This window comes from Chrysochloris asiatica, unplaced genomic scaffold (assembly GCF_000296735.1).
Source record: "Chrysochloris asiatica unplaced genomic scaffold, ChrAsi1.0 scaffold00169, whole genome shotgun sequence".
Lineage (NCBI taxonomy): Eukaryota > Metazoa > Chordata > Mammalia > Afrosoricida > Chrysochloridae > Chrysochloris > Chrysochloris asiatica.
Window position 1 is genome coordinate 2650297 of NW_006408687.1, and position 14743 is coordinate 2665039.

The 14743-nt window shown below is 38.0% G+C and overlaps 1 protein-coding gene across 1 annotated transcript; it reads left to right on the plus strand.

Moving 5' to 3' along the window:
- Positions 1 to 1789: 1789 nt before the first annotated feature.
- Positions 1790 to 10908, plus strand: LOC102823509 (amphiregulin-like). The gene is made up of 5 exons (XM_006871597.1): positions 1790 to 1850; positions 3407 to 3661; positions 6750 to 6951; positions 8016 to 8171; positions 10818 to 10908. Exons 1-5 carry the CDS (start codon positions 1790 to 1792, stop codon positions 10906 to 10908), a joined length of 765 nt encoding a protein of 254 aa, XP_006871659.1.
- Positions 10909 to 14743: the final 3835 nt, after the last annotated feature.

Sequence of the window (14743 nt, forward strand, 5' to 3'; positions counted from 1 at the left end):
AAATATCCTTTGTTGTTGCGTGCCATCGAGTTAGTTTCGACTCATAGTGACTGTACATAAAGTTTCCAAAATTGGTTGGTGGGTTTAAACTGTCAGCCTTATGATTAGCAGTCTAGTGATTATCCTACATTGCCACACCTTTTGTGTTGTTGTTGTTACATATTGTCTGACTCATAGTGATACTGTATAGGGTTTTTGAGAAGCAACTGGTGGGTTAGAATTGCCAACTTTTTGGCTAGCATTCCAGTGTCACACCAGGATTCACTGTTGTTTGTTATTTAGTGCTATTGAATCAGTTTTGACCCTGTATAGGGTTTCCAAGGATTAAACCCGCTTGGTTTATAGTTCAAAGTGACCTTGTGGTCCAGTGTTTATACTACAGTGCCATACCAGGATGTGGTTTTAAATCCTGGTCTGTTTGTCTTGAAATTTGATAAACTACCCAGTCATTTAGGATACCACCCAAAAGCTAATATACTACCATTAAGGAACCCCTTCTTTAGATTAAGTATTAATCTCCCCAGAGACCCTCTTTTCAAATGCCAGTTTAGTCCTGAATTCCTTTATCAGAGTTCTGAGAATGCAAGTTCTAGTATCAGGCGAAATTGAATCCAAGTCTACCTGTTTTGTTATTACCAGCTATGTAAAAGTCTTTTGATTTTTTAAAGCTGCCATTTCTCTTGCAAAATGAGGACCCACCATCCCAAACCTACTGACATGAGTGGATACCTACGTCCCAGAGGATTTCCAAGGCTGCAGACTTTTGAGGAAGCAGGCTGACTGCCACATCTTCTTCCCACTGAGCAGCTGGTAGTTTCCAACTGCCACCCTTTGGATTAATAGCAGAGCACTTTTAACCCCTGAGCCACCAGGACACTGGAAAATGTGGACAGTGATTCCACTTTACCAAAACTGTTGAGTGAGTGGATGTAAGTTAAAATTTTTAGCGCCTACTTCAGCAATAGTAAATGGTCAATATTCATTTATCTTTAATGAGTGTCTTGTGCCACACAAAGAAATGAGAGGAAGGGGATTTGAACTTCTGACTGCTTAAGACTAGTGGGTGGGAAAGGACACGCTATTCATTCATCATAAGGGAAGCCACTTTTCAATTGGAGATTCTCCCTCTAATCATTAATGTTTACTGATTTTTGTGTTTAGCATCCAGACCTTTCTTGTGAAACTACTGCTCTTAAAGTATTTTACATCTTAATATGGAACTTTTTCTTATTAATCCCTGTTTTATTGTCCCTTTTTCTTATTAATTCCTGAGTTCTCAGATGAAATTTGAAACTTTGGGGACTTTTTATTCCACTCCTGCCCTAGAATATGGATCGAGTATGTGTGAAGCAACAGGTTAAAAGTTTCATTTCCTCCCAGTGGCTCCCCACACTGGAGGAACGGAAATGGGGCTCTTGCCATCTGTGTGTGGTTTTGAGGTAGTAACCTCTTCTGTGGCTGCCTACTGCCCCCACCCACGGACCGAGCCGTGACGTTTAGACCCAGCCTCCCTCCCCGCCCTGGCTCAGCCGGAGGCTGCTTGCTATAAAGCCACAGGTGCGGGCCGCGCCTATGGAATGTTCGCACACCTTGGTGCCTGCACCCTAGTCGCCACCGAGAGATCCCTAGGCAAGGTGTAGGCGCACATCCATTGCCCAGAGCTCTGCTGGACCTTCCAGCACATCTCATACTCCCAGTCCCCTCTCCCTCTTTCTCCTGTTCCTCTTCCTTCTCTCCGCTCGGGTCGGAGTTGCCCCAGAGACCGAGACGCCGCCACCCGGAGGGACCAATGAGAAGTCCGCTGCAGCTGCCGGCGCCCGTGGTGCTTTCGCTGTTGATCCTTGGCTCAGGTGAGGACATCCTGCCTTTGAACTGCCTGGTGCTTTTCGCAGGGCAAGCAAAAGCTGTTATCTCTGACTTTTGTTGCTTCACCAAGAGCACCCTCTAGCGCCCCCGATTCTATTCCAGGGAAGGCGATCTCTGCACCTCGCCCCTAGAAGGAAAAGAAATGTGTTAGACATTCCTGGCCAGGTCGGTCGAGGGTTACTGAGAAAATTCTTTTTACGTTAGTTCAGCTGAGGGAGACCTTTGAGATACAGATAAGAGAAACGGAGGTGTAGAGAGGTGAGTGGAGAAGTGAGGTGCTGACCCCCTAGTGCTGCCTCTTGCCTTATAGTCTCCATCTCCTCTTCAGTGACTAGTTTCACCTTCTGTAGGAAGGTCTCACAGTGTCCCAGAGAGAGGTTGAAAACTCCACTCTTGATGCTGATTCACTGAGAGCTAAAAGAGAAAGGAGGGTCTTTATCTAGGCCCCAAATGTGAACGAATACCCAGTTTCTTTTTTATGTTATGACAACAGTAATAAAACAATAATAAGCCTTATATCAACTACTATTTATATTACTTTTGCATTTCATATGTTGTTTCTAAGTGCTGTCAAGTTGGTTCCAACTCATAACAAGCCCGTATAGGGCTTCTGAGGGACTTGTATTTGAACCACTGACTTTGCAGTTCAAACCAACCTTTTCATCTAGTGCTTATCCTACAATGCCACTCCAATACTTCCCATTTCATATACATACTCTCTTTTTTTTTGACATATGTGGCTGTGTTAAGTAAATCTAATAATTTAAATACAGAACCTCTGTTTTAAAATGAGGTAGACTGGAGGAACCAAATGCTAAGGTCCGCATTCACTCTTCAGGCTTAGAATTGAACTTACCCTCATGACTCAATTTTCAGCAGGCAGTAGAAAGGTATATAGCGGGAGCTGCAACACTAGTGAAGTATATGTACACACCATGGAACGGTCAATCCTTTGAAATCAAAAGGGCAACATTGATTTACGGACGAAATTCTGAATGGAAACAACAGGGAGGAAGTGGGAAAAGTGAAGTTACATTGAGAAGATCGCAATCATTGAAATGAAATGAAGTCTATATGATTTGTTGAATGTAACACGGATGATTCTTCTGTAACTATTTACTTGATTCCCAAGAAAAAGTTTTTTTTTTAAAAAAAAAATTAATGAAATGGGTCAGAGTATTATTCCAGCAAAGACTAATGCACTGGGTATGTGAAGAGACAGGAATTTTTAGCCATTCTCTGCTAAGTAACTGCATTTGATGGATTTGCTTCGTTGACAGTACTTCTTTTAAGTATGGAAATTGATGTAGACTGTGGAAAAGACAGCCTTGATAAAAGACACTTTGTAGTTGGAATAGCTGACTTTGCTTGTTGGCGAAATGTAAAGTTGCTTACATAAGTGACTCAATCACAAACAATAGGACATGTGCAATAAGTGCTTTGATATCAGAAGATAAACAGTTCTTCTAAATACACTTGACTGGAAAGAAAGGAGCCTTGCTTTACCTTCTCTTTTCCTCCTCCATTCCTTCTCCCTCAGGGCATTATGCTACTGGATCAGACCTCAAAGACACCGACTTTGGGAAAGAGGACCCATTTTCTGGGGACCACAGTACAGATGAGTTGGAGGTGACAGTGACCTCAACAAGTGAGCTATCATCAGGAAGTGAGATTTCCCCAGTGAGTGAAATGCCTTCTGGGGGTGAACTGTCCTCAGGGACTGACTATGAGTATTCAGAAGAGTATGATAATGAACCACAGATATCCGGCTATATTGTGGATGATTCAATCAGAGGTGAGTAAAGGATAAAGTCAAAATGTAACCAATGAGGTTGGAGTTTGTATGAGCAAAACTACTTCAAAAGAAAAGCCTCTATAGATTTTATAGTGACTTTCTTGTGTGTACATCTATTACATTTCCATTGGGTAAGCTACATACTGAAATGGAAAGAACTCTATGTGGACACATCCTCTAGTTTTCCCAATTGTTTTATGTCAAATAAGTCTAACCTTCATAACAACTTTGTAAAGTAGGTATTGTCCTTATTTGAAAGGTAAGAACACTGTTGTTAAGTACCGTTGAGTCCGTTCCGACCCATAGCGACCCTGCACAGGGTTTCCGAGACTGTAAATCTTTATGGGAGCAGAAAGCCTCATCTTTCTCCTGTGGAGTGGCTGGTAGTTTCAAACTTCTGACCTTAAGGTTCGCATCCTGATTTGTAACCACTACACTACCAGTGCTCCTTGGTAAGAACACTGAAGCTTAAAAAATTATTGCATTTTGCCCAAGGCCTCATAGCTAGCCAGCAGTTAAACTGGAATTAAAACTATACACTGATTCCAGATACCATGCTTTTTCCTATTCTGCCACATGATCCCGATTATGAACAATATTGGTATCGACCTACTCAATTTTGAGCAATGTTGGCATGGACTACTTACTCCTATTTACTTCGTGTGCTAGTTTCTGTATCTATTTCCTCTATCATCAAATAACTGCTTTTTAACACAAACAAAGAAACAAAATAAAGTAAAGAGGCAGGAGAAATTGGATGCTAGCCATTGAGTACTAGGTATTGAGAAACTGGTGATGATGATGATGATGATAAACTTAACCTTCTAGACCTATTAGAAAAGAACAAATGTGCATATGTTTTATGTTGCTAAAACCACCATTTAACTTCAAATGCTATTTGTTAGTTTCTCTTTTGTTGTTAACAGATCTTTTAAAGAGGATTTGCTTAAAAAATGAGGGTATTTAAATAAAAGACCCATATTGTCCATTACTCTTATACTGCTTTAGAGTTTGAGGGCACAGAAAGTCATCAATAAATCATATCTAAATATACTAGGAACACCCACTATAAAGGCAGAAAAATTATGACTTAAAAGCTCTTTATGGCTTCTTCTTTCCTGACCCTGGCCTCCTTGACCTTCTCCCTATGTCTAGATTTCAGGGAGAGCAGGTGGGTACCATAGAGCCAGTGACTGAGATAAATGTCAGGTGGGAAAGCTTTGATGAATCCTCTACTTCACTTCCTTCTTCCATGTGATCTTGTGCTATTCTGTGAGGAGGGGAAGAGTCCCATTGATAATTCATATAGAACACCAAGGTTTCTAGAACCATACCCTTAAAAATGTTTCAAGTTGTTAACTCTTAAAATATGCCAAATAATTGTTAGTGTATTGCAATGCCTTGTAAAATGGAGTGAAAATGTTCATTGCAATCCTTGGAAACATTGTTAGATTGATGTCCATGGAGTTAATGTGTACGGCGGCACTTTAGCGCTCACGTGATCATGTAACAACAATTATGAGGACGGCACAGGACTGGCAGTGTTTCTTTATTCTGTTGTGCATAGGGTTACTATAGGTTGAAACTGACTTGACAGCACCTACCAACAACAACTAAGTATTCATACTATTTATTATTTTCTTCGTTGTTGTTGTTGTTATGTGCCGTGGAGTCGGTTCCGACTCCTACACAGGGTTTCTGAGACTGTAAATCTTTACGGGAGCAGAAAGCCTTATCTTTCTCCCGCGGAACCGCTGGTAGTTTTGAACTGCTGACCTTGCGACTCGCAGCCCGATTCGTAACCACTATGCTACCAGAGCTCCTTATTTTCTTCGTTAGATGGGTTCAATCTTTGATTTCCATATTAGTCTTCATTATGCTTCTAAGGCTTTCTAGTTAATGGGTGCTGTATGACACTTATGACTGATGAGACTGTTAACGATTGAAATTTTCTCTCTTCACTGGACTGTTTGCTAGATATTTTCTCCAATAAGCATATTTAGAGATTAGTGTAACAAACATGGAAACTCCTTCCCTTTCCATATGTGGCTAAACTACACCTTATATGACTATAATACAGGCTAAAGGTTTCAGAGTTTCTGAAACATTGAATAATTTATTTCTAGATTTCTATTTTCAAATAGACTGGCTACAGAAATCAACAACCTGGGATGTATTACTTGTAATTATAAAGTATACTTATAATGCTCAGTTATAATTATAAACTGTTGTAATCTGGGAGTTAGAGAAAATTGACTCAATTTAATTTGTAATTCCTGGTTCTCCAGTTCTGCTTTGAGTAACTAGTGGTGGTGGTGGTTATGTGCCGTGGAGTCGGAACCGACTCATAGTGACCCTGTACAGGGTTTCCGAAGTTGTAAATCTTTAGGGGAGCAGAAAGCCTCGTCTTTCTCCCACGGAACAGCCTGTAGTTTTGAACTGCTGACCTTGTAGTTCACAGCCCGATTCATAACCACTATACTACCTTGCAATCCAGCACTAATCATAGTGCCACACCAGGACTCTATATCATGTGGTTGTTGTTGCTTTTAAGTGCCGTTGAGTCAGTTCCATCCCATAGTGACCCTGTATAGGGTTTCTGAGGAGCAGCTGGTGAGTTTGAACCACCGACCTTGCAGTTCAAACCAACCTTGTAGTCCAGTGCATTAGCTCACAGTGCCACACCAGGACTGTATATCATATGGATAGTAGTACATAAAACTGATTTGGGCTCATCACATTAACACTCATTACCAAGAACTTAGTATGTATTACAATTCTAGATATTTAAAAAATATTCAGGGATTTTCTTAGATACTATCTCCTGTTATCCATGACAACAACAGCAAATATAATAGTTATAACGGTAGAAATCTATTAAAAAATATACGTCTGTGCTCAGAGAATATAAAAAGGGTTCAGATTTTTAAATGCCACATTTCTTGTATTTGTAGCTTGTAAAATCATGTGCCCAAACGTGGCCATTATTGTCATGAGCTCTCACTGTGTTGACTTTTTTCTCTCCTGTTTTCAACATGACATTTGAAATGAAGACTGTTGCCATGAATTTCTGTTTCTTTGTTTTCAGTTGAACAGGTAGTTAAACCTCCCCAAAACAAAACAGAAAGTGAAAAGACTTCAAACAAACCGAAAAGAAAGAGAAAAGGTGGCAAAAATGGAAAAAACAGAAGAAACCGGAAGAAGAAAACACCATGCGATGCAGAATTCCAAAATTTCTGCATTCACGGAGAATGCAAATACATAGAGCATCTGACAGTAGTAACTTGCAAGTGAGTTTCTCTAAATTATGCAAAAACTTTACATTTCTGGCACTATGTCTGCAATTCTGAGCATCAGAGAACTATATTTCCAATATATATACAAGAGTCAGCAAACTTTTCCTTATAGGACCAGATAGTAAATATTTTAAGCTTCATGGGTCAAGACTATTTACCTACCTTTAAAGACAATGAGGAGTCCTGGTGTGGCAATGTGACTTAATGCGCTAGACTGCAAGATGACTTTGAACAGCAAGATTGGCAGTTCAAGCTCACCAGCCACTACTTAGAAACCCTATACAGGGTCGCTATGAGTCAGTACCAACTCAATAGCACTTAACAACAACAACAAATGGACAAATGAAATGTAATTATTTAAAATGTAAAACACATTCTGAGTGTTGTTGTTATTTGTTGTTAAATGCTGTGGAGTCGGTTTCCACTCATATTGACCCTGTGTAGGGTTTCCAAAGCTTTAAAACTTTTGCAGGAATAGAAAGCCTAATCTGTTTCCCATGGAGTGATTGGTGGGCTTGAACCTCTGACGTTGTGATTCGTAGTCCAGTGCTAATACTCTGGAATCACCAAACTCCATTCTTAACTTTGTTGCTGTTATTGTTAAATGCCATTAAACAAAAATTGGCATATGGCCAGATTTGACAAGTAGCCTATAGTTTGCTGACCCCTGGTAAACTATGTGTGAAGGTTTCTTTTCTCTTTCCCAAGAAGAAAAAAAAAACACAACTCTCACTACTATTAGTGCACTAAATGCTAGTGGAATTTTTAAGTGCTAACAAGTTACTGAACTCATCAGATAGTCATAAAAAAGAGCACAGAGAATGACAACGTGTGTCTTCCTGGAATATCACACCCAAACTAATCTGAACTTGTTCTTACACTAACAGATTGTTGATTAGAATGCATTCTGTGTCTCATGATTCCGTAATACAGACATTGGGCATGACTTTTTAAAAAATAATATTAGACTTAAATGGTGGTGGATAACCTGGAAAGTAAGTGTAAAATAAATGGAATGTTTTTAGTGATTGTAATTTTTAATTGTGGATTGCTTGCAGATGCCATCAGGATTACTTCGGTGAACGATGTGGGGAAAAATCTATGAAGACTCAGAGGGTTATTGACAGTGATTTATCAAAAATCGCTTTAGCAGCTGTAGTTGCTTTTGTTTCTGCCGTGAGCCTCGCAGCTGTTGTTGTTGTTATCACAATTCAGTAAGTATAGACATATTTTTAAAACCCTAGTAAGAGAATGGATCCCTGGTGTGGTACTGTAGAATAAGCACTAGACTGCTAACTTCAAGGTCCTTGGTCAAATCTGCTATCAGTCAGAACCAACTCAATGACATTTAACAACAACAATAAGAAAATGCTAGGTTATTATTATTATTTTTTAAATTATTTCGATCACATTCTGCTATCATGTTTTAAATGAATTATTCTGTTGGTGGCGCATGGTCTTTGGTTTATATGTATTGTTGTTGTTGTTAGGAACCATTGAGTTGGTTCTGACTCATAGCAACCCAATGTACAGTAGAAGAAAACACTATTGGTTCCACGCTGCTGTGTCCCATGCTATCCTCACCATTGTTATATATGAAGGGACTTCAAATAGTACATGGAAAAATTTCATTATCTTTTCATTACATTTTTCCATAAACTTTTTGAAGCCCTCTTGTATTAACGCTTCATTGACAGATCACAAAATACAGTGGACATTTATAATAATATGGTGGCCACCATTGTACTTTATTATTTTTTAAAGTCCTTTTTCAGAAGGTATTGAATTGCTTTGAACTTAAAGTCAATGTTTTGAAATTTCATAGTTTTACTCATGGCTGTTTCTGAATCTCAGAAAGTATTGGCAACTTCTGTGAATATCTTAAACAAGCATCTTAGTGACAAGAGCAAATTAAGACCTGGTTCATGATAGACTGTCAGCGATAACTGCTTTGGTACTAAAAATCACAGAGGACTTCAAACCAACAGCCAGGAGAAGTGTGTCTCCTGTTCATATTAGAATGCAAGACACTGGATTAGGAATTTCATAACATGTTGCTGGTTTGCTTAAAGATTATACCTATTTATTATTATCAAGTGCAATAATATGGGAACTTAATTATTAAAAAAACAAACATTTCCTCCACATGAAATGGTATAGGAAGCAGGAACAATTCTATTACTGTTCCACTATAGCATTGTCTTCTCTATGCTCACAATAACAGATCACATTCTCCACTTCATAACCAATGAATACTAGAACCAGACTCTTCCAGGACTGATGGGCAGGTCAAAATGGCATTGTCTGTTAAACAAAAGTCAGTGAATAAGGGGAGCTGGGGGCGGGTGCAAATGGCTCCCTGATGACTCATGTGCTACTAGAGCTTGGGAAAAGCTATGGACTCATTATTCTAATTTTAGATCTTGGTAAATTACTTCAACAACTGGATTGTGTACATGATCTACTACTCCGGCTATTCAGGAAACGGGGTTATCATCTACCATTGTTTACTATTATTTCATGTACAGATCAGACAATGATAAATGACACATATAAAAATAACTGCTCATAAGTAGTACATAAAGATTGCTACTTGGTATACATTTGTTTTGTACACGCTAGAATTTACTCTGGTTGTTTAATGCCTCACACTATATAAATTAATACTTTGAGGAAAGATATCTCAGACAAACCATGAAGGGGTGAGGGTGGGGAAGCCAGTTAGGGAAAATGTTTTGCAATACTTAGTATTTAAAGTAGTAATTATTCAAGTTGAAATTTTTAATACTACTTTGGAAAAGCATGGAAAAATTCGTTATGTGACATTTAAGAAATTATTTTCTTTTTGTATTTGAAATACATTAACAGATGCTAAACTGAACCCACAATTGCTGGTTTTGTCATAATTGAGGTGAGCTTTTTTCCCCAAACACCACAACAAAAGAAAAAGCATTAGTTATTGAAATTATATTTAGCAGCTGGATGAATTACTTGGAAAACACCCAGAAAGTTTTAAACTGCTGTGCTTTTTAATAGAAAGTGACAATTAGTAAAACTAGTGGTGGTGGTGTTTATGTGCCATGGAGTTTATTCCAACTCATAGCAACCGTGTATAGAGTTTCTGAGGCTGTAAATCTTTACAGAAACAGAAACCCTCATTTTCCCCCCGTGAAACTGCTGGTAGTTTTGAACTGCTGACCATAAGATTAGCAGCCCAATTCATAACCACTATGCTACCAGAGCTTACCAAAACTAGAAGAGAAAATTTACTATATTTTAAAATAAATAAAACCCAACTTATTATATAAACCTGTTTTAAAAAAAATCTAAATAAGTTGTCCAAATTTAAATTCTTCCTATGATGTAACTAACTATACCATTTACTTCTTCTTCCAACTATTGTATGATAACTGTGTTAATTTCTACAGAGAAACAAAACACAAATTTTAATGTGTTCCATGCCTCTTGAAAGTTTGCGTTTCAATACATATGTATTTAAATTTTGTTAAGTTCCATGGAGTTGGTTCCAACTCACTCTTAGGAGTGAACTTTCAGTTAGCAGTCTAGTGCTTATCCTACAGCATCACACCAGGACTCCATTTAGATCTTTGTTGCTATGAAGTGCCATTGAGTAATTTTCTGACTTATAGTGACCCTAAATAGGGTTTCCAAGGAGCAGTGTGTGAGTTTGAGCCACCAACCTTGTGGTCCAAACTGACCTTATGATTGAGTGCTTATGCTACGTTGTCACATGAAGACTCTAATTTAGATCTTAATCCTCTGGAAATATTAAGTAAATATAAATATTGCCTTAAAATATGGTAATGTCTTTTAACTAAGTACTATCTTTTTCGTTAAAGGATTCGAAAGCGCTACTTTAGTGAATATGAAGGAGAAGCAGAAGAAAGAAAGAAACTTCGACAAGAAAATAACGCACATACCATTGTATAACTGAAGATAACATTACAGGTTAGACTTTTAAAGAGATATCCGTAGATCATATCCTATAATTTTAGACAATATAGCATGTATTATCAAGAAAAATGAGGACGTAAGTGTTCTGAATTATGGATACACTATAAATAATGGCTAAGTAAAGTGTTTCTCTTTAAGCTTGAGATACAGTTTAAAACTAAAACTAGACCTTGTGCTCACTCAAGAATATAAGGGGTTTAAGGATGAAGAAATACATCCTGTACTTAAGAGACCTCAATGTGTAGCAGATAGAAAAACAAGATGTAATGGGCCAGAATACTAGAGGAAGTATGGTCAATATCATAGGGATGAAATCAATCGAATATGAAGAGTTTCTGATGGAGGACAGAATTAATCCAGGGGCCTGTACTTTGTGAGCAGGAAAGGATATGTAAACAGAACGGCATTTGAAGTGAATCTTAAAAGACTGAAGTGATTAGAACTGCAAGTAAGATGGAAATGAATACTTAGAAAGAATTCATCATTTGTGGAATTGGCATAAATAGCCTAGTTAGAATGGGTTTTAGAGGAGACATGATTTTAATAATGAGAGACTGAGCTCACATGAAGGAGAACCAAAGTCAGGTGATACCACTAAAAATATGAAAATGTGGAAACAGCAGGCTCATTGCTTTTTAAAGGGAAGCAGAAAACAAATGGGGGTACAGTTTTGAAAGACAGACAGTGTGGTAAGAATTTTATTTGTTTAGTTGGTAAAGAAGGGAAGATAGAGATGTTGTAGCTAGAAAGCAAGAAAGGGACATTTCATTTAATACAAAAATGAAGGAAACTCCCAGAGGAATAGGGAGATCAGGAGATAAAGGACACTCTTCATTCAGAACAGGGAACTCTCTATCTTCAGACAAAGATGCCATTTCCTTAAGTCACTGGTTTTTAAAAGTTATTGGATGTAAGAAGTACCCACAATGCTTCTTAAGTACGTATATTCCAATGTCCAATACTGTTGTTGTTAGGTGCCTTAGAGTCAGTTCAGACTACTAGTAGCAATGCTGTGCACAATAGAACTCAATACTACCCAGTCATTTGTCATCTCCACAACTGTTGCTAGGCTTGAGCTCATTGCTGCAGCCACTGTGAAGTACCTTCCAACCTGAGGGGCTCATCCTCTGGCACGCTATCAGACATTGCTCTGCTGTTGTCCTTAAGCTTTTTACTGGCACATTTCTTCAGAAGTAGATCGCCAGGTTCTTCTTCCAAGTTTGTCTTAGTCTGGAATCTCCACTGAAACCTGCCAAACACAGGCATCACAGCAACACAATATACAAACTGCCACAGTATGACAAAGTGACAGATTAATGATGGCAGGCCCCAATCCTAAATCTACTGTATCAAGATTTTTATTTTTAATGAAGACTTCAGCTCTTTCTGATGTCTGTGGTCTTCCAACAATATTAGGAGAATGACTACCTTCACCACTGGTTAAGTGCAGCACATATGTTCTGAGGCTATTACAGAATTAGCTCAATAATTTTTAAATGGATAATTATCCATGCCAATGATTTATATTCAATATCTATTGCATCAAAGCTTAATACTCCCTTGTCTTCATGTGCTGAAGCTAAGACCACTGGAATGATAAGGGTGGGTTTTTTAGTTACTTAGCATAGTTGAGACTTTTTCAAAGTAGGTCCCAGAATGGTTTTAGGAAAAGAAATATGCTGTGCAGGCGTATCGTGGCTTCCTATTAACTGGTAGCTACTATTATTATGCCCTTAGTACTAATTATCCTAAATTAACTGCATTATAAATACTCTTTGACACTTAATCTTTGTTTTTAATTATGTCCACCGCATAGATTTGGTTAGAAAAACTATCTCTTGTGACGATTGTTGCTTTTTTCTTAAATAGAATGTAATGAAGCAGGTTTGAGCATATACTGTCTTCTACTTAAATAGTCATACAATCAAAAAAGGCAGGAAAGAGGGATTCAAAGCAAAGTGATAGTTTGTTCCTAAAAAGCTCAACATTTTCATAAAATCTCATAGAAAAAAATTGGCAGAAATTCTGAGTCCTGATTACTTTGAGATTTTTCTTAAAGCTGTGTTGGAATTGAGCTTGTTGCTAACACTTTATTTTATTTTCTAACAGAAGATCATCTCGGACTCACAGCCACGTCACAACCAAGAACAGGGTCGTTTCCTCTTGTGAATGGATCATGAGAAAATGGAACTATTTTGTTCTGATGGTTTAAAGCTTTCAGTTGCCATGTTTTATGCTAAATCTTGTTTCTGTACATAAAGATGTTTGGAGATAAAAAGTATTTTTTCAAATTGTAAATAATTTATTTAATATTTAATGGAAGTGTATTTATTTTACAGCTCATTAAACTTTTTTAATCAAACACAGATTGAGAGTTTGAATATTAGTTTGGGGATTGCAAAACTTTAGGTTGTTTCTTCTAAAACTTGGTACATTGTATAAAAAGGATTTCCTATTCTTTGGTTCCCACTGTTTTCATGATGAGCTTAAAAATTCCATTCCTTTTCTTGTAAAATATTGTTGATGGAAAAACTATAAACTAGAATCACTTAAAGAAACGGTTAAGTGTGGAACTGACTCTGGCTTCTAGCAATCCCATGTGTGTAGAACTGTACTTCTGAGGGCTTTCAATGACAGACTTTTCAGAGTTAGATTGCCAAGCCTTTCTTCTGAGGTATCACTGCATCGGCTCAAGTCTCCAGCCCTTCAGTTAAGCATCCAAAGGCATTAACCACTTGTGCTACCCAGAGATTCCAGAGTCACTTAGTTCTCAAAATGTAATATTCCAAACCAAAAAACCCATTACCAGAAAGTCTATTCACCTCACATTAACCATATAGGACAGAGTAGAACTGTCCCATAAGGTTTCCAAACTCATAAAATCTTTATGGTAGCAGATTGCCATCTTTCTCCCACAGAGCAGCTAAGGGTTTGAACCACTAATCTTTCAGTTAGCAATCCAATACTTAATCATGAACAGAAAGGCTCTGATGTCAAGACACTCCCACCTAGTTGAGGGAGGAGGTAGGTACGTTTTGTTATTACTGTTGTCTTTGTTAAGTACATCGAGTCAATATAGGATTTTCAGGGAGTGACTGGTGAGTTTGAACTATTAACCTTGTAGTTATCAGTCCAGTGCTAATCCTACAGAGCCATACCAGGACTCATCACAGTGTAGCAAATAACTGGATGAGGTATGGATCTAGGAGTCCTGAGAGCTCTCAGTGAATCCTGGCTGAATGAGCTGTGGAAAACTTCTTGGAGAGATGTTACCTGAGATTATCCTTAAGGTTCAACAGGAGCAATGTATAAAGATCAATGCAGTTTGCCTTGAAAGGGAACTGTGAACAGTTCACAGTAATATTAAAACAGAAAGTAAGTCAGCAGATATTGTAAAGGAAGCTGGACAGGTGAGGACAAGACCATATAAGGTCTTACAAAACCTTATTCTGTATGCCATAAGGAGTCATTCAAGCAGGAACAGAAACTCAATCAGATTTGCTTTCCAAGCAATAGTGCAGGGGAAGGACTTGAACAAAGGCCAAAGGTCAAAAACCTCAAGATTGGTTAGAAGGCAGTGGAAATATGCCAGACAAAAATGGAAAGTACTCAAAGCTAAAAAGTTAAAGATTTGAGAAGAAGTTCAACATGAATTTAAAGGTGTCTGTATTTATATAATATATGTTATAAAGTGCCATTGAGTCAGTTCCAACTCATACAGACCCTATAAAGGGTTTCCTAGGAGTGACTGGTGGCTTTGAACTGCTGACCTTGTGGTTAGAAATCCAGTGCCATGCCATACCAAGATATA